The sequence below is a fragment of the Salmo salar genome, chromosome 22 (genome assembly GCF_965601325.2).
Source record: "Salmo salar chromosome 22, fSalSal1, whole genome shotgun sequence".
In the NCBI taxonomy this organism is placed as follows: Eukaryota; Metazoa; Chordata; class Actinopteri; order Salmoniformes; family Salmonidae; genus Salmo; species Salmo salar.
Genome location: NC_138312.1, coordinates 18,354,761 through 18,380,998, shown reverse-complemented (window position 1 = coordinate 18,380,998; position 26,238 = coordinate 18,354,761). Strand labels below are relative to the sequence as shown.

General features: G+C 43.0%; 1 protein-coding gene across 1 annotated transcript in view; it reads left to right on the top strand.

The window, feature by feature from the left end:
• Positions 1–26,238, top strand: part of LOC106582903 (extracellular sulfatase Sulf-2) — a 61,972-nt gene that overhangs the window by 33,675 nt on the left and 2,059 nt on the right. The window contains exons 3-20 of the mRNA XM_014166501.3: positions 13,802–14,044; positions 14,589–14,828; positions 14,920–15,071; positions 15,544–15,713; positions 17,911–18,061; positions 18,372–18,547; positions 18,711–18,839; positions 18,939–18,995; positions 20,103–20,232; positions 20,389–20,605; positions 20,908–21,169; positions 21,476–21,572; positions 21,666–21,820; positions 21,953–22,122; positions 22,357–22,499; positions 22,659–22,767; positions 25,531–25,564; positions 25,902–25,955. Coding sequence (XP_014021976.3) covers positions 13,867–14,044; positions 14,589–14,828; positions 14,920–15,071; positions 15,544–15,713; positions 17,911–18,061; positions 18,372–18,547; positions 18,711–18,839; positions 18,939–18,995; positions 20,103–20,232; positions 20,389–20,605; positions 20,908–21,169; positions 21,476–21,572; positions 21,666–21,820; positions 21,953–22,122; positions 22,357–22,499; positions 22,659–22,767; positions 25,531–25,564; positions 25,902–25,955 — 2,624 coding nt within the window. The 5' untranslated portion in view covers positions 13,802–13,866. The remainder of the gene's footprint in view (positions 1–13,801; positions 14,045–14,588; positions 14,829–14,919; positions 15,072–15,543; positions 15,714–17,910; positions 18,062–18,371; positions 18,548–18,710; positions 18,840–18,938; positions 18,996–20,102; positions 20,233–20,388; positions 20,606–20,907; positions 21,170–21,475; positions 21,573–21,665; positions 21,821–21,952; positions 22,123–22,356; positions 22,500–22,658; positions 22,768–25,530; positions 25,565–25,901; positions 25,956–26,238) is intronic.

Below are 26,238 nucleotides of genomic sequence, written 5' to 3'. Positions count from 1 at the left end.
GAACATTGCTGCGGTGTGGCTGATATAGCCAAATCCAGTCATTTGAAGCGGTGTCCACATACTTTTGGCCATTTAGTGTAAAAATAGAAACTATTAGAATTAAGACTTAAAAAGAACTGATATAGGCACAAGATGGAAAAGCGGTTATGTTTTTATTTGTCAAAACGGTAGTCAAGCGTCGATCATCAGAATAAGACACTCAAAATGTATAGCTCCTTTCCAATTAATGTCAAGGGTCTTATTGTAAATAAGAATTTGTTCTTAACTGACTTGCCAATTAAATAAAGGTTAAATAAAATAATAAATAATCTTTCCAGTAAATGTCAAGGGTCTTCTTCTGGTGACATGATGATTGATGCTTGCCGGACGTTTTGACAAATAAAACATTCTCGCTCTTATCCATAACATAAGAACTCCTACCCCCACCTTATCTGCGATCTGTTGGCTGGAGCGCATGTGCCAAGACCAGAGTAGGCACATTTGCTATTTAATGCAAGAGTTTTTGTAACAAAACTATCAGTAGAGTTGAAAACTTTAGATTTGTATTCGCTACACAAAAAAAGTACATTTTGGGTGCACTACCTCATCACACACTGATTTTTATCGGCAACAAGTCAGTTCGGTGGAAACATATTTTCTTTATGCTATTTTAGAATATTTGCATGGAAATCTGTTGCCAATTGGATGGAAACCTAGCTACAGATAGAATGTTACCCTAACTAACGGAAACTGGACACTCAAACATTAGAGGAACATTATGGCTAACATTACAAAAACGTTCTTTCTCCCTAGAATTGTTAGCTGGGTTGTTACTGGTAGCAGGACAAAACCAAATGTATAATCCGTTTAGTTAACATGTGACAAATTGTGGGGGGGCTTTGCTTCTGGTCAATAAGTGCCAATAAGACGGCCCGATCACTCAGCAGGTTGTCTTGTCGACCAGCTCAGTCACTTGTTTCAGCCATCAGCGTCCGTCCCAGTGAAATAAACCATGGTACCGCACAGTAGGACACGTCCCCCTATGTCAGCTCTCCCTTACACAACAACACAATAGGCTATGGCAGGGGAAAGCAGAGAGCACTCATTGACTCTTAATCAGCTAGAGTTTTACCCACCGCTAGAATAAACCCATCCAGACTGAAACAAAATACAAAATACCATTTACATTTTCTTCCTCAAGGCCCAGAGACGCGGGGGGGGGTGAACCTGCCTTCGGCACAATCAAGGCTCTGTTTCTGTTTTTGCTACCACCTCCATGTTCTTTTTGGCGTATCACTGGGAGCGCGGAGGGGGACTAAGTGGCCTGACCCCACCGGGTCACCTCACACGGGGGTGGCCTCTGTTGGGCAGGCCCCAATCCGCAGCGCTCACATCCCACCCTGTTACCGATAGAGAAGACTCCACTGGTCCCCAAGAGATGATGACTGAGTTCACTCCTTCTATTATTCCAAAGCACATCCCTGCAACAACATTGATTACTGAATTACATCAAAATAAGCAAATGTAAATGTGAGAGGTGTCAAAAGCATGATTTTTTTTTGTTGTTGCGGTAAGGGACAAGGCAGAGTGATGTCCCTCTAGAATTGTGTTGGTCGAGACAGGGGGAAAACATCTTGATCGTTTTGGATCTTCTCGTGTTCACTTCAGTGAGCGCAGCTAGTTAATGAGATGTTTCTCTGTGCCTTTGTACTGTCTATCACACTCCAGCAGAGTGCTGTTTGAAGTCTGATATGCTGTGTCTTGTGTGTATTGTACATTTCTAGTCCACAGGGGTCTGTCTGAGCTCTTTGTTATCATGAACGGCTCTTTTGTCTTTAGTGAGACCATTTCATATTCATCTCCTCCTCATTTATCCAGCAACCCAATCATCGGCCATCTTATCTCTCCCTGTCTCATCAGAGGAATTGAAGCAATTATGTATAATATGGATGATGGAAGAGGGGGATGGTGTTTGTGTGGTGTGTGCGTGTGGTACTCACAATTCTCCTATAACAGCCAGACCACATCACCAACTCCTGTTCCTCTTTAAAAAAAAAGAAAAACAAACCCATAGCAGGATTAATGATGTGTTAGGCTCTAAACGTGTACACATCCACGTCCCACTGTCTGCGTCTCTCTCTCTGACTGATATGGAGAGTTGTGGATGAGTGCCCCTGTGCTGCACAGAGTGGTACAAGCAGGAGAAAACACTCTGCCTGATGTTTCCACTGACACACACACACACACAACACACACACAGGGACTGTCCAACACATAAACATCCATAAAACACTCATCTGTTTTTCCTTCGATCTGGCAGAGACTACTACTGTACCTGGTCCATTGTGTCTGTGTATTAAAATGGGAAATGGTTGTGCCAATTCTGATTGTCAGGTTTTGTAAAAAGTACTGTACACAGAGCTCATCAGAACTAGAGGATATCTAAATAAATGATTTGCTGAGATTGTTTGACAGATCCTCTGGGCTATTTACATACTGTATTATAGGTTATTAGCACTCCTGCAGTAAAATCACTCCTATAAAATGATGTGTGTTTTGGTACATGGGCCCTGCCCAGTGTTATTGAATGGCATGTCAGGGTTATGTGCTTTGGGACTGGTGTGGGTTCTCTGCATTGACTTTGTAAGGGGTCATTGTTTTAGCGGTTATCGCGTTAGTGTTCATTGATTGAGAAGTCATTGATTTACACATAATTGTCATTATAATCCATCTGCAGCTGACTCGCCAGTATGTTTTTGTGTTGCAGCTTTATCTCTTAGTGTACGTCTCAACACCTGACTTTATGAATAGTGTGATGTCTGGATGCCATGGCATATACTTTGTGATAATGCATGGATGTGTGAGTGGAGAATAGATTATGAATAGCAATCACTGCACCTCTCGATACAGTAGCTACACATTATCATGCAAAAGGGGGTTCCAGTTCTGTACAGTATTCAGCATCCCAATCTCCACCCATCCCCCAACACACCAAATCATCCTCCAAACATACTCTATCCCCTCAGAGAAAGAGTTACTCTAACACAGAGCTAGGATGTTTCAGAATTTGCATCTGAATACCAACTTTTGTTGGTAAATTCAAGGCTCCTTGGAGAGTTTGCAAATTCTGTCCAGATGCAGCTTTACAATCCAATGGGAACAAAGTCACACATTCTCAAAGCCCTGCCAGGCTCAATTATGACCAAAGGAATCTGTGTGATAGTGTTGTCAATAGGCTGCATTCAGGACTGGGATATGTGTTTGACATTCTTAGGTGTTTCATTAGTTTGTTTTTACTTGTTGAGTATGATGTGGATGAGTGGAGAACTTGAGTGTCACGAATGTGAAATGGACAGTGGAGTGTTCTATTTTATTCTATTTCATTTGACTCTATTCTATTTGAAATCCTTGCACTGGGAATCTAGTGGGAAAAAAACAGCCTGAAGCAGACATTCTCATGCTTTGTTCTATCCAGACTATTCCTTGAGCTGTCTCTCTCTCTGATCCCTTTTATATCTAGACAAAAACCCACAATCTTTACCATACTGTCTTCTTTATACTGCCTTTTCTTTGTATCTGAAAGGTGTAGCTGGTAAGAAAAGCTATACATTAAATTCCCCTCTGGACCTAGTGATCGTTGCTGTATTTTCTTTAAAAATTCATCTTACGGCTGTGTGAGATAACCGATCTGTGAAAACGTGTCCTGGTTTTGGGACGCTCATTTGGGTCAACCAATGGCCACACTCCATTCGCTTTAGAATGTCACCGGTCACTTCTCTTCGCATGTTTTGCTCCGACCATTTACTGTAGATAGGGTCTGCTGCTACTATTATAAATCAGTTGGCGAGGACGTTTTCTAGCAAGCTATCAATGTGCATAACATCAAACAAGCAGAGAAAAACTATGAAATGCCGATCTGCGTTTTGACTGAGTGACAGCAGATCATCTGCCCACTGCAACTTTTGAGAACACACACACAGACACACACAAGTCCGCTGCCCCTGATCTGCTGCCACTTGTTTAATAGAAATATGCAGGGAGATGATTAGCCTAGATATTGCCAACCCCTATTAAGCATTTTAAAACACATAGTTTTTTCCAATTATGAGTAGGTTATCATGCAATCCAACTATCAACTGTCAAGTACGAATACCATTTCCAATTCAGTATAGGCTATGGCTAGATCCTGCAGAGGCTACTCCTACCCCTCTGTGTGCTAGCTATTCACTGGGATGTACTGTATGTATGGGGATATAACTCAAAGAAAGTGGCAAATAAGGGACCATTTGAAAGGGAACTTAAGCATTGGAATTCTGTGTGAAATATATATATCTCTCTCTCTCCCTCTCTCCCATTTGGAACATTGATTGGGGCAGACTCAGTCTGTTTTGTGCTTCTGTGCTCTTCCATATTTCATTGGCAGGAAGCTGATTAAATAATGAGAAACGTACGGATGGAATCAGTCGTCCTTCTTCAATATGTAATAAGAGTCTGGTTCTCATTTTCTCATATTCTCTCTTTTTAGCCGTCTCTCCCTGGGGCATTGCTTGCATGCATCAGATGGTGCTCATTGAACAACAAAATGTATTTTATTCGTAGAAAAACTGCATTAACTCCACTGCTAAATCTTTTGGATATTTCTATTATATTTTGATGTTTTTGTCCAAACTGAGAAGTTTCTGTTCAACTTGCTAGGTGTCTGTCCCTCTCTCCTCTGGGGAGGGACATTGCTATAATGTGTCTGTCTCTCGGGTGTTTGTCTCTCTGGTGAAAGCATTTGGCCCCAACACTCCCCTCTGTTTCACCACAACGCCCATAGTGTGACACAGCTCCGTTGTCATGCCATTCATAATTCATCTTTATCCATAAAATATACAGCCATCATTAACATTTAATGCAAAGACGGAGTGTTGAACATTATATTTTCAATTTCCTCCACATTAGGGGGATTTCAATATGTATCAGATTTTGGTGATGCACTTCCATTTTTAACGAAGATACAGATCGCATTGACATAAAGTCACGTCCAAAATTATTCGCACCTTTGATAAAGATGAGCAAAAAATACTATAAAATAAATAATACACATACAGAGCTATGTTGTATGCACAAAACATTTGGTGTAATTATATTATTTTATGCTAATTAAATTGCTCAGAGAAAAATATTTTATTCTTAAAAATATGTCAAAATTATTGGAACCCTAAAGATTCTTATAAATAAAATGAAACTAAATGTAATCTCCATTAACATTCTACTTTTTTAAGTGAATCTAATTTGAAGGAAGTGTATTGTGGCCTTTGATGGCTACCCGTTTCACTGAGATATAAAAATGAGGTAACGCTCATGTAAAATCCCTTTGTCATCCATCACCATGGTAAAAGGTAAGGAACTCACAAATGAAAATAGACAAATTGTTGTTGACGTTCATAAATCAAGCAATGATTTACTCTACTCCTCCTCTGTTCCTCTGGTGATGTAGAGGTTAACCCAGGCCCTGCAGTCCCCAGCATCACTCCCATTCCCCAGGCGCTCTCATTTGTTGACTTCTGTAACCGTAAAAGCCTTGGTTTCATGCATGTTAACATTAAAAACCTACTCCCTAAGTTTGTTTTATTCACTGCTTTAGCACACTCTGCCAACTCAGATGTCCTAGCTGTGTCTGAATCCTGGCTTTCACCCCTAACTATAACATTTTCCTACAAGAAAGAACTGCCAAAGGGGGCGGAGTTGCACTCTACTGCAGAGATAGTCTGCAGAGTTTTGTCATACTTTCCAGGTTTGTGCCCAAACAATTCGAGCTTCTACTTTTTCAAATCCACATTTCCAAAAACAAGTCTCTCACAGTTGCCGCTTGTTCAGCCCCCAGCTGTGCCCTGGACACCATATGTGAATTGATCGCCCCCCATCTATCTTCAAAGTTCATACTATTAGGGGACCTACAATCTAAGCTAGATGCCCTCAATCTCACACAAATTATCAAGGAACCTACCAGGTACAACCTGAAATCCGTAACCATGGGCACCCTCTTAGATATCATCCTGACCAACTTGCCCTCTAAATACACCTCTGCTGTCTTCAACCAGGATCTCAGCGATCACTGCCTCATTGCCTGCGTGCTTAATGGGTCCGCGGTCAAACGACCACCCCTCATCACTGTCAAACGCTCCCTAAAACACTTCAGCGAGCAGGCCTTTCTAATCGACCTGGCCCGGGTATCCTGGAAGGATATTGACCTCATCCCATCAGTAGAGGATGCCTGGTTGTTCTTCAAAAGTGCTTAAATAAGCATGCCCCATTCAAAAAATGTAGAACTAAGAACAGATATAGCACTTGTTTCACCCCAGACTTGACTGCCCTTGACCAGCACAAAAACATCCTGTGAGGTTCTGCATTAGCATTGAATAGCCCCTGCGATATGCAACTTTTCAGGGAAGTCAGGAACCAATATACTCAGGCAGTTAGGAAAGCTAAGACTAGCTTTTTCAAACAGAAATTTGCATCGTGTAGCACTAATTCCAAAAGGTTTTGGGATGCTGTAAAGTCCATGGAGAATAAGAGCACCTCTTCCCAGTTGCACACTGCACTGAGGATAGGAAACACTGCCACCACGATAAATCTACGATAATCGATCATTTCAATAAGCATTTTTCTACGGCTGGCCATGCTTTCCACCTGGCTACCCTTGTAAAACTAGCCTCAGTGCAGTGGGCAGCTGGGAGGAGTGGGTTTGGCGACAGCCAACGAGAGCATACAGGTCGCAGTGGTGGGTAGTATATGGGGCTTTGGTGACAAAACGGATGTCACTGTGATAGACTGCATCCAATTTGTTGAGTAGAGTGTTGGAGGCTATTTTGTAAATGACATCGCCGAAGTCGAGGATCGGGTATGCTGGCAGCATGAATGAAGGATGCTTTGTTGCGATATAGGAAGCCGATTCTAGATTTTACATTTAATTTTGGATTGGAGATGCTTAATCTGAGTCTGGAAGGAGAGTTTACAGTCTAACCAGACACCTAGGTATTTGTAGTTGTCCACATATTCTAAGTCAGAACCATCCAGAGTATTGATGCTAGACAGGTGGGCAGGTGCGGGCAGCGATCGGTTGAAGAGCATGCATTTAGTTTTACTTGCCCTTAAGAGCAGTTGGAGGCCACGGAAGGAGAGTTGAAGGAGGTTAGTTAACACAGTGTCCAACGAAGGGCCAGAGGTATACAGAATGGTGTCGTCTGCGTAGAGGTGGATCAAAGAATCACCACAGACCTATACATCATTGATGTATACAGAGAAGAGAGTCGGCCCGAGAATTGAACCCTGGGGCACCCCCATAGAGACTGCCAGAGGTCCGGACAACAGGCCCTCCGATTTGACACACTGAACTCTATCTGAGAAGTCGTTGGTGAACCAAGCGAGGCAATCATTTGAGAAACCAAGGCTGTTGAGTCTACCAATAAGAATGTTGTGATTGACAGAGTTGAAAGCCTTAGCCAGGTCGATGAATACGGCTGCACAGTAATGTCTCTTATCGATGGCGGTTATGATATTGTTTAGGACCTTGAGCGTGTCTGAGGTGCACCCATGACCAGCTCTGAAACCAGATTGCATAGCGGAGAAGGTACGGTGAGATTCAAAATGGTTGGTAATCTGTTTGTTAACTTGGCTTTCGAAGACCTTAGAAATGCAGGGTAGAATAGATATAGGTCTGTAGCAGTTTGGGTCTAGAGTGTAACCCCCTTTGAAGAGGGGGATGACAGCGGCAGCTTTCCAATCTATGGGAATCTCAGACGATACGAAAGAGAGGTTGAACAGGTTAGTAATAGGGGTTGCAATACTTTCAGCAGATAATTTTAGGAAGAGAGGGTCCAGATTGTCTAGCCCAGCGGATTTGTAGGGATCCAGATTTTGCAGCTCTTTCAGAACATCAGCTATCTGGATTTGGGTGAAGGAGAAGTGGGGGAGGTTTGGGCGAGTTGCTATGGGGAGCGCAGGGCTGTTGACCGGGGTAGGGATAGCCAGGTGGAAAGCATGGCCAGCCGTAGAAAAATGCTTATTGAAATTCTCAAATATTGTGGATTTATCGGTAGTGACAGTGTTTCCTAGCCTCAGTGCAGTGGGCAGCTGGGAGGAGGTGCTCTTATTCTCCATGGACTTTACAGTGTCCCAGAACGTTTTGAGTTTGTACCACAGAATGCAAATTTTTGTTTGAAAAATCTAGCCTTAGCTTTCCTAACTGCCTGTGTATATTGGTTCCTAACTTCCCAGAAAATGTGCATATCACAGGGGCTATTCGATGCTAATGCAGAACGCCACAGGATGTTTTTGTGCTGGTCAAGGGCAGACAGGTCTAGAGTGAAACAAGGGCTATATCTGTTCCTAGTTCTATATTTTTTGAATGGAGCATGCTTATTAAAGATGGTGAGGAAGGCTGTGGTTTGAATTAAAGAGGGCAGTCCATAAACGCAGGCCAAAGGATATCAAAGATTTGGAAAGATTCTGTATGGAGGAATGGTCAAAGATCCTTCCCAATGTGTTCTCCAATCTCATTAAACATTATAGAAAAAGGCTCAATGCCGTTATCGTTGCAAGTGGAGGGTGAAAAAAGTATTGAAAACAGTTATGCCAACCATTTTTAGACCTATCTTTTTTAGATTTGTTTTATTAATTTATTTATTATTTTCTCAAAAATGTGAGCATACAATATAGCTCAGTATTTGTATTATTTATTTTATATAGTCTTTTTTCCTCTCATCTTTATCAAGGGTGACAATAATTTTGGAGTTGACTGTAACTTTGGATGATGGTCATTGATCGTCAATCAGACTTACAAAAATGTGCTGTGTTCGCTCTCTCTCTCTCTCTCTCTCTCTCTCTCTCTCTCTCTCTCTCTCTCTGTTATTGTTCAGTTTTTAATGAGGTCTGCTCAGATTAATGTTTACTCATGTTGTGATTTGTGCCTCTGTCTAAATGGCAAATGTCTGCCTTGATTCTGACTCAAATCAAATGTTATTGGTTGCATACACATAGTTAGCAGATGTTTTTGCAACTGTAGTGAAATGCTTGTAAAGATAATTGCCCCATGTGAGATTAGAACTCGCAACCGTTGAAATACGACTAACTGTTTTAGCAGTCTGCGCCACCAATCAGTCATCAGCTGCATCAGCACCGTGGGCCTTCCGCTTAGTGTAAAATAACTGATCTGACAAACAATTTGCCTTTTATATTCTTCCTTCTTTATCAGCAAGGTATCAGCAACACTGGGTTCAAATCATCAGTATTTACACAAAGCACTGTGTGAAAATTATTAAGTAGGTATTATGAAAGACATACCATTACTCAACTCAACACATGGACACTCAAGGCCATGTTTACGTTCACACATACAGTAGAAAAGCATACTTGTCACGTTCTGACCAGTAAAAGGGGTTATTTGTCATTGTAGTATGGTCAGGGCGTGGCAGGGGTGTTTGTTTTGAGTGTTTGATGTTTTTGGGGGTTTTGTTCTATGTTTTATATTTCTATGTTTATTCTAATTATATGTTGGTTTTTGGCAATGACCTCCAATTAGAGGCAGCTGGTTGTTGTTGTCTCTAATTGGAGGCTATATTTAGTTGTGTTCGTTTCACTTGTGTTTTGTGGGTGGTTGCTTTCTGTATAGTTGGGTTACCTTACAGAACTGTTGGTTGTCGTTTATTGTTTTCGTTTTAGTGTTCACTTTAGTAAGTAAATAAAGAAGATGATTACTATACCCGCTGCGTTTTGGTCTCCTCAATATGACCGTTATGACAGAACCACCCACGAAACAGGGACCAAGCAGCGGAAGAAGGAGCAACGGGAGAAGTATCTCGAGTCATGGACGTGGGAGGAGATCCTTGAGGGCAAGGGTCCATGGAGCCAGGCTGGGGAGTACCAGCGCCCGAAGGCGGAGCTGGAGGAGTCGAAGAGGGAACGACAAAGGTACGAGGCATTGTATCCTCCTATTCAGGAGGTAGCAACACTCATAAGGGGAGTGTTGCTAGGTCAGGGGGGAACCCTGACCTAACTTCCCGGGCTATTCGGAGGGAGCCGTGGAGCAAACTGGAGCCGAGAAGGGAGTTGAGCGCCGAGCTTGACACAAGATTCCGGAAGGAGTTACTGGCAGAGAGGGCACGACTGAGCAGGCGTGTGGAGGGGCGAGCGATGCATTACGGGGTGATGCCGCTGAAAGTCCCTGCCACTGAAAAATATACCCACACCATGATGCTGCCACCACCATGCTTCACCGTAGGGATGGTGCCAGGTTTTCTCCAGACGGGACGCTTGGCATTCAGGCCAAAGAGTTCAATCTTGGTTTCATCAGACCAGAGAATTTTGTTACTCATGGTCTGAGAGTCCTTTAGGGGCCTTTTGGCAAACTCCAAGTGGGCTGTCATGTGTCTTTTACTGAGGAGTGGCTTCTGTCTGGCCTCTCTTCCATAAAGGCCTGAATGGTGGAGTGCTACAGAGATGGTTGTCCTTCTGGAAGGTTCCAAACTTCTTCCATTTAAGAATAATGGAGGCCACTGTGTTGTTGGGGACCTTCAATGCTGTAGAAATGTTTTGGTACTCTCCAGATCTGTGCCTCGGCCCAATCCTGTCTCGGAGCTCTACGGACAATACCTTCAAAATCATGGTTTGGTTTTTGCTCTGACCTGCACTGTCAACTGTGGGACCTTATATAGACAGGTGTGTGCCTTTCCAAATCATGTCCAATCAATTTAAACATCTCAAGGATGATCAATGGAAACAGGATGCACCTGAGCTCTGTTTCGAGTCTCATTGCAAAGGGTCTGAACACTTATGTAAATAAGGTATTTCTGTTTTTTAATTTTAATACATTTCAGCCTTGTCATTATGGGGTATTGTGTGTAGATTGATGAGGTAAAAAAGTTATTTAATCGATTTTAAAATAAGGCTATAACGTGACAAATGTGGAAAAACTCAACGGGTCTGAATACTTTCCGAATGCACTGTATACTTCATGTCATACAGCACTAACACTCACAGTGGAGAGGAGAGGGAACCATCCATTCCTTTATTTATTGTCATAGTCATTGCAGCAGTGTCGGTGAGGCATTTCTGGTGTTTGGCGACAGAGCTGTTTAATTAAGTGGCTTTTCACCAATGTTTTTGTATAGTGTTCCTTATTGTTGTTTTGGTTTTCATCCCATGCCAGCGATGGGAGGATAAGGGAGGAATGGAGAGGGAGAGAGGAGGGGCAGAGGAGTTGGGAGAATATAAAACAGCAGAGCCCACCTGGTCAGAACCTCATCCATTCCCCAGACAGGCAACAATGCCCTGAGAGACAGAGACAGAGAGGAGCTGGAGAAAAGGCAGATATGTGTGTGTGTGTGTGTGTGTGTGTGTGTGTGTGTGTGTGTGTGTGTGTGTGTGTGTGTGTGTGTGTGTGTGTGTGTGTGTGTGTGTGTGTGTGTGTGTGTGCGCACGATGTGTGTGGGCCCATACTCGCATGCAAAGAGGGTGGGGTGGATGCACATAATATGTGTGTCTGAGTTTGTGCTTCCGAGGGATGGGGAGGTGGATGCATATGTGTGTGATAGAGGAGCTTGAGTGTGAGTATAGAGAGGGTATGAGTGTGTTATAGAATCAGGACGTTCACAGACAGAAGGGCCTGCTTGGATACGGGTACAGTTTGGCACCGAGAGGTCTGTTTTCCATGAGGATATCCCTGGGCATCAACACTGTGATGAGGTAGGGGGGAGGAGGGTGACAGAAACAGGGTGGCACCTCTCCTCTGGAATAGTAACATACCCAACTGACTTATCTACTTTGTGTTTGCTTGAGGTTGATGGACATGGCGATATTGTTTTATTAAACGCCTTCGATTGATTTGGCTCTGTAGGCTATTTGGTTTGCATGTGAAGTGTGTGTCCACGTGTGCATGCATGTGCGTGCGTGTGTGTTTGTGTATGTGTGTGTGTGTCTGTGTATGTGTGTGTGTGCTCTATTGTCCCCCTAAACAATAGCATCCCAGTGAGGTTGTTGATGAGTGAGTTGCCTCCCAGCAGGGAGAGGCTGGGGTTGGGCTGTTGTTGTGGGCTGTTTTGTGTTCATACAGTTTCTATGCTGGGAGGAATACGCTCCCTGTAGACCCACAGAACACTGAGCAAACACAGGCCATGCAAACCTGTCAAGTCTCCCAGTCAGTGGTGTTGTTGGTTAGTTGATTTTGTGAGGAGGCCTTGTGATACTTTTTTATACAGTGGTGTAAAGTAACTGTGTTAAAATACTTTAAAGTACTACTTAAACAGTACTTTACTTTACTATTTACATGTTTGACAACTTTTACTTTTATTCCACCACATTCCTAAAGAAAATATGTACTTTTTACTCCCCCATGCATTTTCCCTGACGTCCGGGGCAGCAAAATCATCCAATTCATGCACTTATCCAGAGAATGTGCATCACCCCTACTGCTTCTGACCTGGTGGACTCACTAAACACAAAAACTGGGTTTGTAAATGATGTTGGAGTGTGCCCCTGGATATCTGTGAATAAAGAATTTGATGTATTCCATTTTCTTTTACTTTGGATACTTAAGTACATTTAAAACCAGATACTATTTTACTCAAGTAGTATTTTACTGGGTGACTTTTACTTATTCTAATACTAATCTTTCTCAATCTCAAAGCTGTGAGAAGAAACACCACACCATATTTGTATTCAAGGCAGTCTTTTCGAAACATTTACAGCAAGTACAATCAATTGCCATTTCCTGTACCGTGAACATATGTAATCATCAGTTTCCATGACAAACTCTGTTGGGGTTCGTTTGTAAGAAGTCAGAGGTGTACTTGCATTATCAAATCAATATAAAACAAGTATACATTTAGCAAATGATGCATGAAGCTATAGAGGAAATTTAGAGGAAATTGTACTAACAGAACACTGTCACAGCGTGATGTCTATTGTTTTATGAGGAAACGCAGTGTGTAGAGCATCAGTGAAGTATACTGCGTCTACATCATTTTCTCTTACTGAGCACACAGATAATGCACCACCACATCACCACGTCTACGTTGTCTGAAATCAGTCTGATGAGCACTTTGTTATTCTGCCCTGAAACACTTTCTCAATGCACACTTTGTTACTATTTGAGAGCAACAATATTCTGTATTTCTTTCCTCAAACATTCACCAAAGCAACCCACAATGCCCTCCTTGTTCAATAACCTCTGTCTCCTCTGTTAAATCTCATCCCGTCTTTAAACTCTTTCTCCTCTCCTTCACCTCCGCCCCGCTCCATCCCCCTGTTCTTTTTGGGTAGACGAGGGAGCGTTGGCCCCTGGCCCAGGCCCATTAGCCCCAGACTGGCAGCCATGTGTTCACCAGCAGAGATCATTACACTGAGGCAATGACACCGCTCTAATGCGTCATTAATGATTGATTAACGAGGGGAGCCTAAACAGGTGCATTTATATGGAAGAGCACCGTGTAATGGCTCTGCTCACATCTGCCTGTTCTTTACTTGAGTGTGTCTGTGTGAGAGAGAAATAGTTGAAAGAGAGAGGGAAAGAGAGAGACACTTACAGTATTTCTCACAGAATTCACAGAGAACTACTCCTGATGACCATAGACCACAGACTTTCTGACTCATTTACATTTAAGTCATTTAGCAGACGCTCTTATCCAGAGCGACTTACAGTAGTGAATGCGTACATTTCATTTCATGCATACTTTTACGTTTTACATGTTTTACATGTTTTATAATTGTCACAGCATAGCTACCAGATTGTAGCAGTTTGTATGTTTGGTCTCATCCTTGTCTCTGTGTCTGTCAATGTGAGTGAGGGAGTAGGGCAGCAGAGTGGCCCCTGCTTCAGTGAGAAGGAGGTGAAGACAAGGTAGAGCCATGGGAGGACGGGGCCTCCTTCTCCTCCTCCTCCTGGGGGTGGTCTCCCCGGCCCAGGGCTCGTCCTTCCTCTCCGGCCAGCGCCACCGGACACGTCTGCAGAGGGATCGACAAGCCCGCAACAATGTCCGACCCAACATCATCCTCATCCTCACTGACGACCAGGACATCGAATTAGGTAAAACACAGTGTGTGTGTGTGTCTGTGTGGTGCTTGTTCAGTGTCTGTCAGCATGTTAGTGAGAGAGGTCAGGGTAATGCTTCCTCTTGGCACCATTCTCCATTTGCCCACTTGAAGTCAAGCACCCCATGGCCAACTTCAGTATTGGCATGGAGCGAGTGGCCTATGGCATCCATTGTCTGAGTGCCAAACCCTGGCTATCTCCCTACCCGTTTAAGCCCTTAAACTGCATATTGGACTGGAGTGCCAGTATAACAGCCTCACTGACACCCTTTGTTCCCCTCTGATTGCTCGTGAGAATACCATTGAAATCCAGGAATTTATGGTCGAGCATCTGTTTCACTAAACAATCGGCATCAGCCTGAAAAGCCTTTAGTACACATGAATTCAAATGGGCGACACTTCACAGACAATATTTATTCTCTCTCTCTCCCCCTGTCTCTCACACCCCTCACCCCCTTCCATCTTTACGCCTCTCTTCCCCTCACCCTTTCCCTCTCTCCCTCCTTCCCCTCTCTTTTCCCTGTCTCTCTCTCCTCCAGGCTCAATGCAAGCCATGAATAAGACACGGCGTATCATGGAGCAGGGAGGCACCCATTTCTCTAACGCCTTCTCCACCACTCCCATGTGCTGCCCATCGCGCTCCTCTATTCTGACAGGGAAGTACGTTCACAACCACCACACCTTCACCAACAACGAGAACTGTTCCTCACCGTCCTGGCAGGCCCACCATGAGCCACACACCTTCGCTGTGCACCTTAACAACTCAGGCTACAGGATGGGTGAGTGTGAGCTGTGCAGCATGTATATACAGACACACACACATTATTGCAGAGTGAATCACTTTGTACTCATGCCCACCTCTTGTCCCAGCCTTCTTTGGGAAGTACCTGAATGAGTACAACGGCTCATATGTGCCCCCTGGCTGGAGGGAGTGGGTAGCGCTGGTGAAGAACTCTCGCTTCTACAACTACACTCTGTGCAGGAACGGCGTGCGGGAGAAGCATGGCAGCAACTATCCAAAGGTTCCATCCTGTTTCAGTTTTCACTCAAATATTAGAGTAGTAACCTATGATGATGAATAACCCTGATTTTATCATCCAATTCTTAAAAATTGTGATAATATTGTTATACAGTAGTATACAATAGTATACAGTAGTATACAATATATACAGTAGTAAACAGTAGTATACAGTAGTAAACAGTAGTAAACAGTAGTATACAGTAGTAAACAGTAGTATACAATAGTATACAGTAGTATATAATAGTATACAGTAGTATACAGTAGTAAACAGTAGTATACAGTAGTAAACAGTAGTATATAATAGTATACAGTAGTATACAGCAGTAAACAGTAGTAAACAGTTTATCTCAATCTAAATGCTGTTATAAGGCAGCCATTATGACAAGCTTTATTGCTCTATACACATTTGTTTTAGGAAGTAGCCTAATATTAGAGTTCAGAACCTCATGTACAGGCGATTCTTGCTTCCACAGGACTATCTCACAGACATCATCACCAATGACAGCCTCAACTACTTCCGCTCCTCTAAGAGGATGTACCCCCACCGACCAGTAATGATGGTCCTGAGCCACGCTGCCCCACATGGGCCAGAGGACTCAGCACCACAGTACAGCACTGCCTTCCCCAACGCCTCACAGCACATGTAAGGATATACCGTAACAGACACAGACACACTAATTTGACAGAAGATGCAGTGTGCCGGTGTACGCTGAACGTAGGATCAGCGATGATCCTTGTTCATTGCAGACTTTACAGTAGATTGGCATCGTTAAGAGGTTCATGATAAATAGGCATCCATAGATTATGATAACACACTATGGGTCCCAGCCTTTGTCTGCTTGGCACAGTACCCCGAAGATAAGCACTTGGTCCTGGGCTAATACCACCTCTCCCATTGGTCATGTGAGAGACAAACAGGGAGGCAGTAATGAGCCTGTGTCTTTGGTCGATCATCCTCTCCTGTAAGAGTGAATCCCATAAGCATCATTAAAGTACTGAATAAAAGTGTAACACAGTGATTATATTCAGCCCAATCTGTTTTAATGTCAACTTTTAATTGCTTTTTCTCAGAAATCTACACCCCCCCCCCCCCCCCCCCCCCCCCCCCGTTGTGAGCTTATAAATTATCTCACTTTCCCTTTATGGAGGGAAAGAAAATGGCTCCCCTCTTACTCCATCCCTCCAGAAAACCCTTTTCACATCCACATTGCAGTGACGCATCTTCATCCTCTGTTTAAATCTGTTGTCAGGGCCTTGTGCTCCAAGGCCATAGACGATTAGCTTTTTGCCAAGTCTAATCGATATGCTGTAATGTTAAATATGCCTTGCCTCCCAAGACCTCATTAGATATTTAGCTGCGTGTTAACTTTGAAATCATTAAGGTTCTATCTACCCCTGAGTTAATATTAATAAAATGGTCCTCTCTATGTTAGTTGATATTGATCAGAATGGCAGCAGGTTGCCTTTTCTTTGGTTCATATGCCTCCAATTCAGTATACACAATAAGTTATGAGAATAGTTCCAAAGGTGTAGTTGGAGCCATTTGCAAGCACTGGGAGAGCCTATTGGTGTATATGCCAATCGTAAAACAACACAGCGGTTGGAACCAGTTCAGGGAAAATAACAACCTTTTTTGAGGATCGGAAACAGCACCCGGAACACACAAGTCCCCGCTTCATGCCAAGCCCCCTCCATGTTCACCCCTCTCTATAGCTCTCTCTCTACCGTGAAATTTCAGTTGCATCTCACGCCTGCACTTATCTGTCCATCAAACATGTAAACAACTAGCTTACCCTTTCACTAGCAAGCTGCTCTATCCGTGCTAATTGTGGAGTAAGTAAATTAGCTAAATGTAAAAACGATGTTGATTTGACGTGTTGAAAAATTGACGAAATGAACTACATGAACCGTTATTTGTTGGGGTTCGAACCGGTTCAAAACTTTATTATGGTGGTTGGAAAACTGGAACTGAACGAGAAAAATATTGATTTTGTTTGGAACAGAACGATTGGAAAATGATTTTGGTTCCAACCCATACATCATGAAACCAACCACAGCTTTGTATAATCCGATTTCTATTGGAATTCACATGACAATGCAACTCAATGCAATACAATATGCAATACAATATGCAATACAATGCAATACAATATGCAATTCAATGCAATACAATATGCAATACAATGCAATGCAATGTAACAATGCTTCCTTCACACCAGAATTTCAAATTTAGACTATACAGCTATGCATATTAAACACTCTTCTATGAATACTGTGAGAACTATCACAATGTTCCTTACCACAATACTATTCAGTGTTAATACAAAAGATATGTCACCTCTATAGAATGTGATCTCTAAAATTCTTTCCGTAAAGGGGGAAACAGAACCACTCTTCACCCCACCGCCTTTAAAATAAAGTATTTGTTTTGTTGATGAAACAGAGGAAAGGAGCATCCAGCATCATGGTAAAGAAAAATTTGGAGTACATATTCTACTGTTCTATTGCGCGTGCAGTGAACAGTGTTCGTTGGTTGAAGTAACTTCTTTGTTGTTCTAATATTGTAAACAAACATGGAAGTTTCAACAACTACAGATTTCAGCTTAAAGCTCCTCTGGGATTTCTGGAGACATACTGGTGAAAATATCAGACCAGTAAGCACTCCTCTGTCTCATGTGCTTGGTAAAAAAGTCAGTTCCATGGCAGGAAAAACAGACACGTCAATGAAGATAAATTGTGTCGAGAACTAAGTATGTGTGCAGGTGCTTTCTCCTTCTGAGATTATTTCCCCCCTTTACTGGCTTCATCTTCACACTCGTTTCCCTCCATCCCTTTCTCAGAACCCCGAGCTACAACTACGCTCCTAACCCAGACAAGCACTGGATCCTGCGCTACACAGGCCCCATGAAACCCGTCCACATGCAGTTCACCAACATGCTGCAGCGCCGGAGGATGCAGACCCTGCTGTCTGTGGACGACTGTGTGGACAAGGTGGGTCAGACAGGTAGACAGGCAGACAGGCAGACAGATAGCTAGGCAGACAGGCAGACAGACAGACAGACAGACAGACAGATAGCTAGGCAGACAGACAGACAGACAGACAGACAGACAGACAGACAGACAGACAGACAGCTAGACAGACAGACAGACAGACAGACAGACAGACAGACAGACAGACAGACAGACAGACAGACAGACAGACAGACAGACAGACAGACAGACAGACAGACAGACAGAAAATAGTCTCTCATGCTCAACTAAATCTACCTGACTACCTGTCTCACTGTGTCCTCCTCCTCAGGTGTACAACATGCTGGTGGAGACAGGTGAGTTGGACAACACCTACATTGTTTATACATCAGACCACGGCTACCACATTGGTCAGTACGGCCTGGTCAAGGGCAAGTCCATGCCCTACGAGTTTGACATCCGGGTGCCCTTCTACATACGAGGTCCCAACGTGGAGGCAGGAGCCATGTGAGTGCAACTTTGAAGCTTTGTACAGTACCTTGTTTAGGATATGTTTCAATGGAAATGGTTATCTTTTGGCTCTTATCTCACTGTTACTACTACTCTCTTGATAATATCTCTTACGCAGCACTCATCTCTCTCCCCCACCTGCTCTTGTGTCCTCCTGCAGTAACCCTCATGTGGTGCTGAACATTGACCTGGCTCCCACACTGTTGGACATGGCCGGAGCCGATGTTCCCTCCGATATGGACGGCAAGTCCATCCTCAAACTCCTGGACACAGACAAACCTGTCAACAGGTACAGAGGGTCGCAACTTCATTTGCATGGTTTGAACTTAATACAATGGACACTCCATGTCGCTTCAGGATGACCTGAAATATCTTGCTTTTGTTGCAGGTTCCAGGTGAACAAGAAGGGGAAGATGTGGAGGGACTCCTTCCTGGTAGAGCGCGGGTCAGTATGTTATATTCATAATTGAGTCATTAACCCTCCTGCTGTGTTCCGGTCAAATTGGACCGATTTCCAAGTTTTCTCTCTGAAAAATGTAGTTAATTTAATCTGATTGTCATAAGGTTCCATGACTTTGTCCACACAGGGCATCTGAACACACAAAATACATTTTGTTGATTTTCCTTACATTTTGTGTGCTTTATTTTTGTACACCTGTGGTGTTCCTGGTCAAAAATGTCCGGTCATTAGAAATTAATGGCTACAATTAGTGTATAAAATTTAGTTCAGGCACATGCCCATTCATCAGATGGACACACATCCTCTCCCAGAACCCCACATGCATGTGTGTTTGAGCACACACACACACACACACACACACACACACACACACACACACACACACACACACACACACACACACACACACACACACACACACCTCACTCCCCTTCGTGGCTTCCATTGCAACCTTCACAGGAACCTTTCCCCAATGGAATCTTTCCCCCACGGCCACCACACCTGTTGGCATTCTCACAGACAATCACAACATTGTTTCAATAATATATAGAACTTGTTTTGCAGCTCTGGTATACAAAGCTTTTTTAAGGCCTTGCTCACAATTAATTCTGTGGCAACACAATGACCCAACGATATAATGCACGTGAGGCTCTTGATCATCTCTTTGATCATGACACTGGTGAGGAGGAGAGGGTCTTTGTTAAACTTTGTATGTGTTATAGTCAAAATAATTCATACATTATGCTTTTTTTACTCAAAAATGAGTTGTATGAGCGCAGGTCAACAGGCCTACAGGCCATAAATAGCAAATAGAAGTTCAAAATGTGTAATGTTCACAAGAACTTAAGTTGATAAAAAGATCTAAAACAACATTAGGTGATAATATATGTATTATTATGGATTTATAATCAGCTATAATGGGGCAGTCGTATTGGACCGGGAACACAGAATGAATTAACATGAAACAAACACAACAGGAGGGTTAATCAAGTGCAATTAAAGGGATAATCCCCCACAGCCATGTGATCAAAGTTTTATGTATGTTTAGTCTATGTTCTATTACTCTCATCTGAGTCCATCCTGTTCACACAGGAAGCTGCTCCACAAGAAGGCTGATGGGAAGGAGGTGGCCCAGGAGGAGAATTTCCTCCCCAAATACCAGCGGGTCAAAGACCTGTGTCAGAAGGCAGAGTACCAGAGCTCCTGTGAACAGCCAGGACAGGTAAGAGTTCCGTACAATACCCACAGGCACAAACACAAACACTTATACATTAGCAGAAATATAGCTAAATCTCTCTCCCCATTTTCCCCTCTCTGAAAAAGGAGGGAGAAATGTAGCTAAATCTCTCACCCCCCTTTCCCTTCTCTATGTGTGTAGAAGTGGCAGTGTCTGGAGGACCCGTCTGGTAAGTTGAGGCTGTATAAGTGTAAGGGCATGGCCAGTCTCTATGCCCCACGTATGCAGGCTCTGATGGCCAGCAGTGGGTCCCAGCAGTGGGTTGGACACGTCTCCAACGCTGGAGACAGCTGTGACTGTGGCCCCCTAGGCCTCAGAATTACACCCCTGAAGAGGAAGAGACTGCTTACCAAGAAGAGTGAGTAGTCCTTTCAGTGACTTATAGATTTACCATTTATCAAAGACTTATAAATTGTGCTTGCAAATTATAGGACAAGTGTTTGCTGTCCTGCAGTGGCAGATTAGAAAACTTTAGAAAAATATTTTATTTTTATTGAAATGAGACATAATACAATTTAAGTTTTAAGTGACTTCCTGTTCGTCATTTAAAAACAGTGACAAATGCTATATACTTTAACACCTTCTCTCTCTTGGGTTGTTGGCGTTGCAATACCTTTGTAATAATAACATTGAAAGGAATAACTCTTGTAACCCCATCAGAGGTAAAGTCCACTAAGAGTCTGACTAGGAACCGTTGGGCCCGGTCCATTCCCTTTGAGCTGGATGGAGACCTTTATGCTGTGGACCTGGAAGAGGGCTACAGGCCCGTGGGCCTCCGGAATACCAGCAGGCCTGGGGAGAGGAGGAGAGGAGCGGTCCTGCAGGAGAACGACGATGAGGAGTTCAGTGGAATGGGAGTTACAGCCAGACCTACAACCAGCAACAGCCTTTCACCACCTGCTGCTCTTAAAGTCACCTACAGGTGTGTGTGTGTGTGTGTGTGTGTGTGTGTGTGTGTGTGTGTGTGTGTGTGTTTTTTTTTTTGTGTGTGTGTGTGCGTACGTGCGTGTGAATATCTATGAATATGTGTGTTGAGTTTCCATGTTAGTGGGTCTTTGAGTAGTAGTATGATTAATCTTTATGTTCTTGTGAAGCACACTAGCTTTACAGTAATTCATTCTCAGTTGAGAGGGTGCTGTAAAAAAAGTGCTAACTGCTGTAAACTGTGGTAAATGCAGTTGTCAGGTAAAGGTGCTGATACAGTAGCTGGTGTGTGTTTTCCCCACAGGTGCTCCATCCTGATGAATGACACAGTCAGGTGTGATGGAGGACTCTACAAATCCCTCCAGGCCTGGAAAGACCATAAGCTCCACATCGAGCACGAGGTACTGCTCTAGTTGATCCTCAATCTGACCAGGCTGATCTGTAGCCTTTCTTGTCATTGCGGGGGTTAACTGTTTTGTATGTGCTGTGCGCAGATTGAAACCCTGCAGACGAAAATAAAGAACTTGCGTGAGGTCAAAGGTCACCTGATGAAGGTTCGGCCTGAAGAGTGCCAGTGTAACACCCCCAGTTACCTGTCCAAGAACAAAGGGATGTTCAGACTCGACGCAAGCCGCATTCACTCACTCAAGTAATGATTGTGAGATGGTGGTGTGTATCTGCTTGTGTTCGTGTGTGTGTGAGGGAGACAGGGAGGGAGAGAGAGAGATCCTCACAAATCAGTGTATCTCTCTTTATATGTCCTCTTGTGGTGTGTCCTCAGCAAAATGCCCTCTAAGCAGAAGAAGCAGTGGCTGATGAAGGAGCAGAAACGCAGGAAGAAGCTCCGTAAACTGCTCAAGAGGCTCCGCAACAACGACACCTGCAGCATGCCTGGTCTCACCTGCTTCACCCACGACAACCAGCACTGGCAGACTGCCCCCTTCTGGACAAGTATGGAACGGCAGAATGCAGACTAAATCAAACTCAGAACAGTAGTAACATTTAGAGTAAAAGTAAAGAGACATGGGATTCCTGAATTTTTACCACTCTGCTACATCACTGCCACAAAATTATATATTGAATGATTACTTGTAAGGATCCAAAAATAAGATGAAGTAGGTGCGTTAAAACTGGCCATGTATCTTGTTTGAATAACTACCTCTGTCTCTTTCCATCCCCTGCCAGTGGGTCCATTCTGTGCTTGTACCAGCGCCAACAACAACACTTACTGGTGCCTCAGGACCATCAACGACACGCACAACTTCATATTCTGCGAGTTCGCCACAGGTTTCATAGAGTACTTCGATCTGAACACTGACCCATACCAGGTATCTCTCTCTCTCTCTCTCTCTCTCTCTCTCTCTCTCTCTCTCTCTCTCTCTCTCTCTCTCTCTCTTAAATCTCGCAAATGAGCTGTAGCCTCCTATTGTGATTTTTTACAGTGTTTGGTAACACATCCTGTCCTCTGTTAATTTGTTCGACTGTAGTTGATAAACGGGGTTAGCACCCTGGACCGCACTGCCCTCAACCAGATGCACCAGCAACTTATGGAACTGCGGAGCTGCAAAGGCCACAAGCAATGCAATCCAGAGACAGGTGAGTCAGAAAGACACACACACACATACAGAACCAGTTAAAAGTTTGGACACACCTACTCATTCAAGGGTTTTTCTTTATTTTTACTATTTTCTACAATGTATAATAATAATGAAGGCATCAAAACTATGAAACACATATGGAATCATGTAGTAACCAAAAAAGTGTTAACCCTTTCACACGTACAATCACACGGGGTGTGATCGTTCTACAGTGGTCCCTGAAGCGTATGATCACACCCCGTGTGATTAGAACACTCATTTAGAACACTCATTTAGAACGGCCAGTTTCGAATGACGCAACAATCAACATTTGAGCTGGCCACACTTTTTTCAGAAACTATTTACACAAACACAGTCCTTACAAAGTTATGTCCAGAATGTGAGCAGTTTATTTTTGGATGCAATGTTCAGATATTCACAGAAGTATCTATAGCATAACACAATCATCCTAACCGGAAAAATGTAGGCTACATTTGTCCTAGCGCTGAGGAAAGATTGACGCAACACAAGCGGTCATATTTTCTAACTATCGGCTGACATAAACTACACTATGAATTAGCTAATAGCAATTACTAAGTACAATTAATCACATCACGGGTGAGCTCACCGTTGATCAAAATAATTGAGTAAAACACTTTCTAGAAATCGAAAGTAATCCGACGATTAGTTTCAGCGCGCAGCCATGCTTTTTTAACTCACAGAAACCGAAGATAATAAGAGAAGACAAGATGAGTTGTTGAAGGGGTGTGGTCTACCATCATTCACATCCCACATTCAAAATAAAGTTCTCAAAAAATGAGTGAACCCTTACTCACCTCATTTTGTTATAGCATCTTTGGTCCGACAGACGATCAAGTGAAACCCAGAATGCATTGTATGTCAACAAACATGGCTCCATACACAAAGCTGTAATTAGCTTAGCTCATCATAATCAGTACAACCTTCAAAACATTATTTTACACACATACTATGCGCCCTTTACAATTTATGCAAAAATCGGAACGCATGATTTATCACGGGTAATTGAAAAACGTAAATAAAATAGTAAATATATCAATAATACCACACAAAACATTTTCTGACAGTGATTTATTGATACAAATTGCGCGTTTAGGCAGTCAATCACGGTAACCTCTCACTCCCACTCTGAGCCATTCAGTGTTGTTGTTTATGTAACAATCACATCCTGGAATGGAGAGAACGTTCGAACATCACGTGCATAAAAAAAATCACGCTGGGGCGACCGTTAGAGATATTTGGAACTCACACGTGAAAGGGTTAAACAAATCAAAATATATTTGAGATTTGAGATTTTTCGAAGTAGCCACCCTTTGCCTTAATGACAGCGTTGCACAATCTTGGCATTCTCGCTTCACCTGGAATGCTTTCCCAAAAGTCTTGAAGGAGTTCCCACACATGCTGAGCACTTCTTGGCTGCTTTTCTTTCACTCTGCGGTCCAACTCATCCCAAACCATCTCAATTGGGTTGAGGTCGGGTGATTGTGGAGGCCAGGTCATCTGATGCAGCACTCCATCACTCTCCTTCTTGGTCAAAAAGCCCTTACACAGCCTGGAGGTGTTTGGTCATTGTCCTGTTGAAAAACAAATCACTGACAGTGTCACCAGCAAAGCACCTCCACACCATCACACCTCCCCCTCCATGCTTCACGGTGGGAACCACACATGCAGAGATCATCTGTTCCCCTACTCTGCATCTCACAAAGACATGCCGGTTGGAACCAAAAATCTCAAACCATCAGATCAAACGACAGATTTCCACCGGTCTAATGTCCAGTGTTCGTGTTTCTTGGCCCAAGCAAATCTTCTTCTTATTGATGTCCTTTAGTAATGATTTCTTTGCATCAATTCGACCATGAAGGCCTGGTTCACGCAGTCTCCTCTGAACAGTTGATGTTGAGATGTGTCTGTTACTTGAACTCTGTGAAGCATTTATATGGGCTGCAATTTCTGAAGCTGTTAAGTCTAATGAACTTATCTTCTGCAGCAGAGGTAACTCTGGGTCTTCTGGGCCTTTCCTGTGGTGGTCCTCATGAGAGCCAGTTTCATCATAGCGCTTGATGGTTTTTGGGACTGCACTGACTGACCTTCATGTCTTAAAGTAATGATAGACTGTCATTTCTCTTTGCTTATTTGAGCTGTTCTTGCCATAATATGGACTTGGTCTTTTACCAAATAGGACTATCTTCTGTATACCACCTCTACCTTGTCACAACACAACTGACTGGCTCAAACGCATTAAGAAGGGAAGAAATTCCACAAATTAACTTTTAACAAGGCACACCTGTTAATTGAAATGCATTCCAGGTGAATACCTCATGACGCTTGTTGAGAGAATGCCAAGAGTGTGCAAAGCTGTCACCAAGGCAAAGGGTGGCTACTTTGAGGAATCTAAAATCTAAAATATATTTTGATTTGTTTAACACTTTTTTTGGTTACTACATGATTCCATATGTGTTATTTCATAGTGTTGATGTCTTCACTATTATTCTGCAATGTAGAAAATAGTAAAAAATAAGGAAAAACCCTGAATGAGTAGGTGTGTCCAAACTTTTGACTGGTACTGTACATACATACATACATACATACATACATACATACATACATACATACATACATACATACATACATACATACATACATACATACATACATACATACATACATACATACATACATACATACATACATACATACAAACCACTGCTACTTCAGTTCTTTAATAACATGGTCTCTATTTCAGGTGGTAAAGACAGAAACTCTTTAAGTGAATACAGGTACTGTAATATTTCAGGCTTTATGTCTTTTTGTCCTTTGGTGTCTTATTGAACATTTTCCTGCATTTCCTGCATTGGGTAAATAATATAATGGAACACTTCTTTTAAGCAGATTATAAAGTCTCTGAGGTACTTCATAGGGATTGCACAAAATGTCACATTGTTGATTCTATTAATTAACAACTATTTAGCACAAGGTGAATTCTAAAACGCAAGCATGATACTGTAGCAGCTTCTGTTCCTCATGTTGCAATGAATCCTAATTGCTTGTTTCCGCTGTTTGTGTGTGTGTTTCCCCCGCACGTGCGTGTGTGTGTCCGCGCTGTACATTCTTCAGGCCAGTTCATCGTCGAAAGAGGCCAAAAGTGAAGAAGCCCTCTTCCAAATCCCTGTGAGTTTGTCATAACCCATCTGTTCCTCTAAATTCAGCCAACCTCCCCCTCTTCATCCAGATTATCTTGCTTTGTCAGATGGCCCAGCAGCATGCTTTTCAACCTTCTCGTTTGAAGCTTTTCATGTAACTAATACTTACCTGCATTTCAATGTCATGCCCTTAAGGCTTAGATAGACCCACTTTTCAAAGTCAGTGGTGTTGTACTGATGAGGTGTCCTTTGTCTTTGGTATTTTCTGGTCATTTCTTGTCATAGTCGTCTTCTAGTTTTTTTTTATTAGA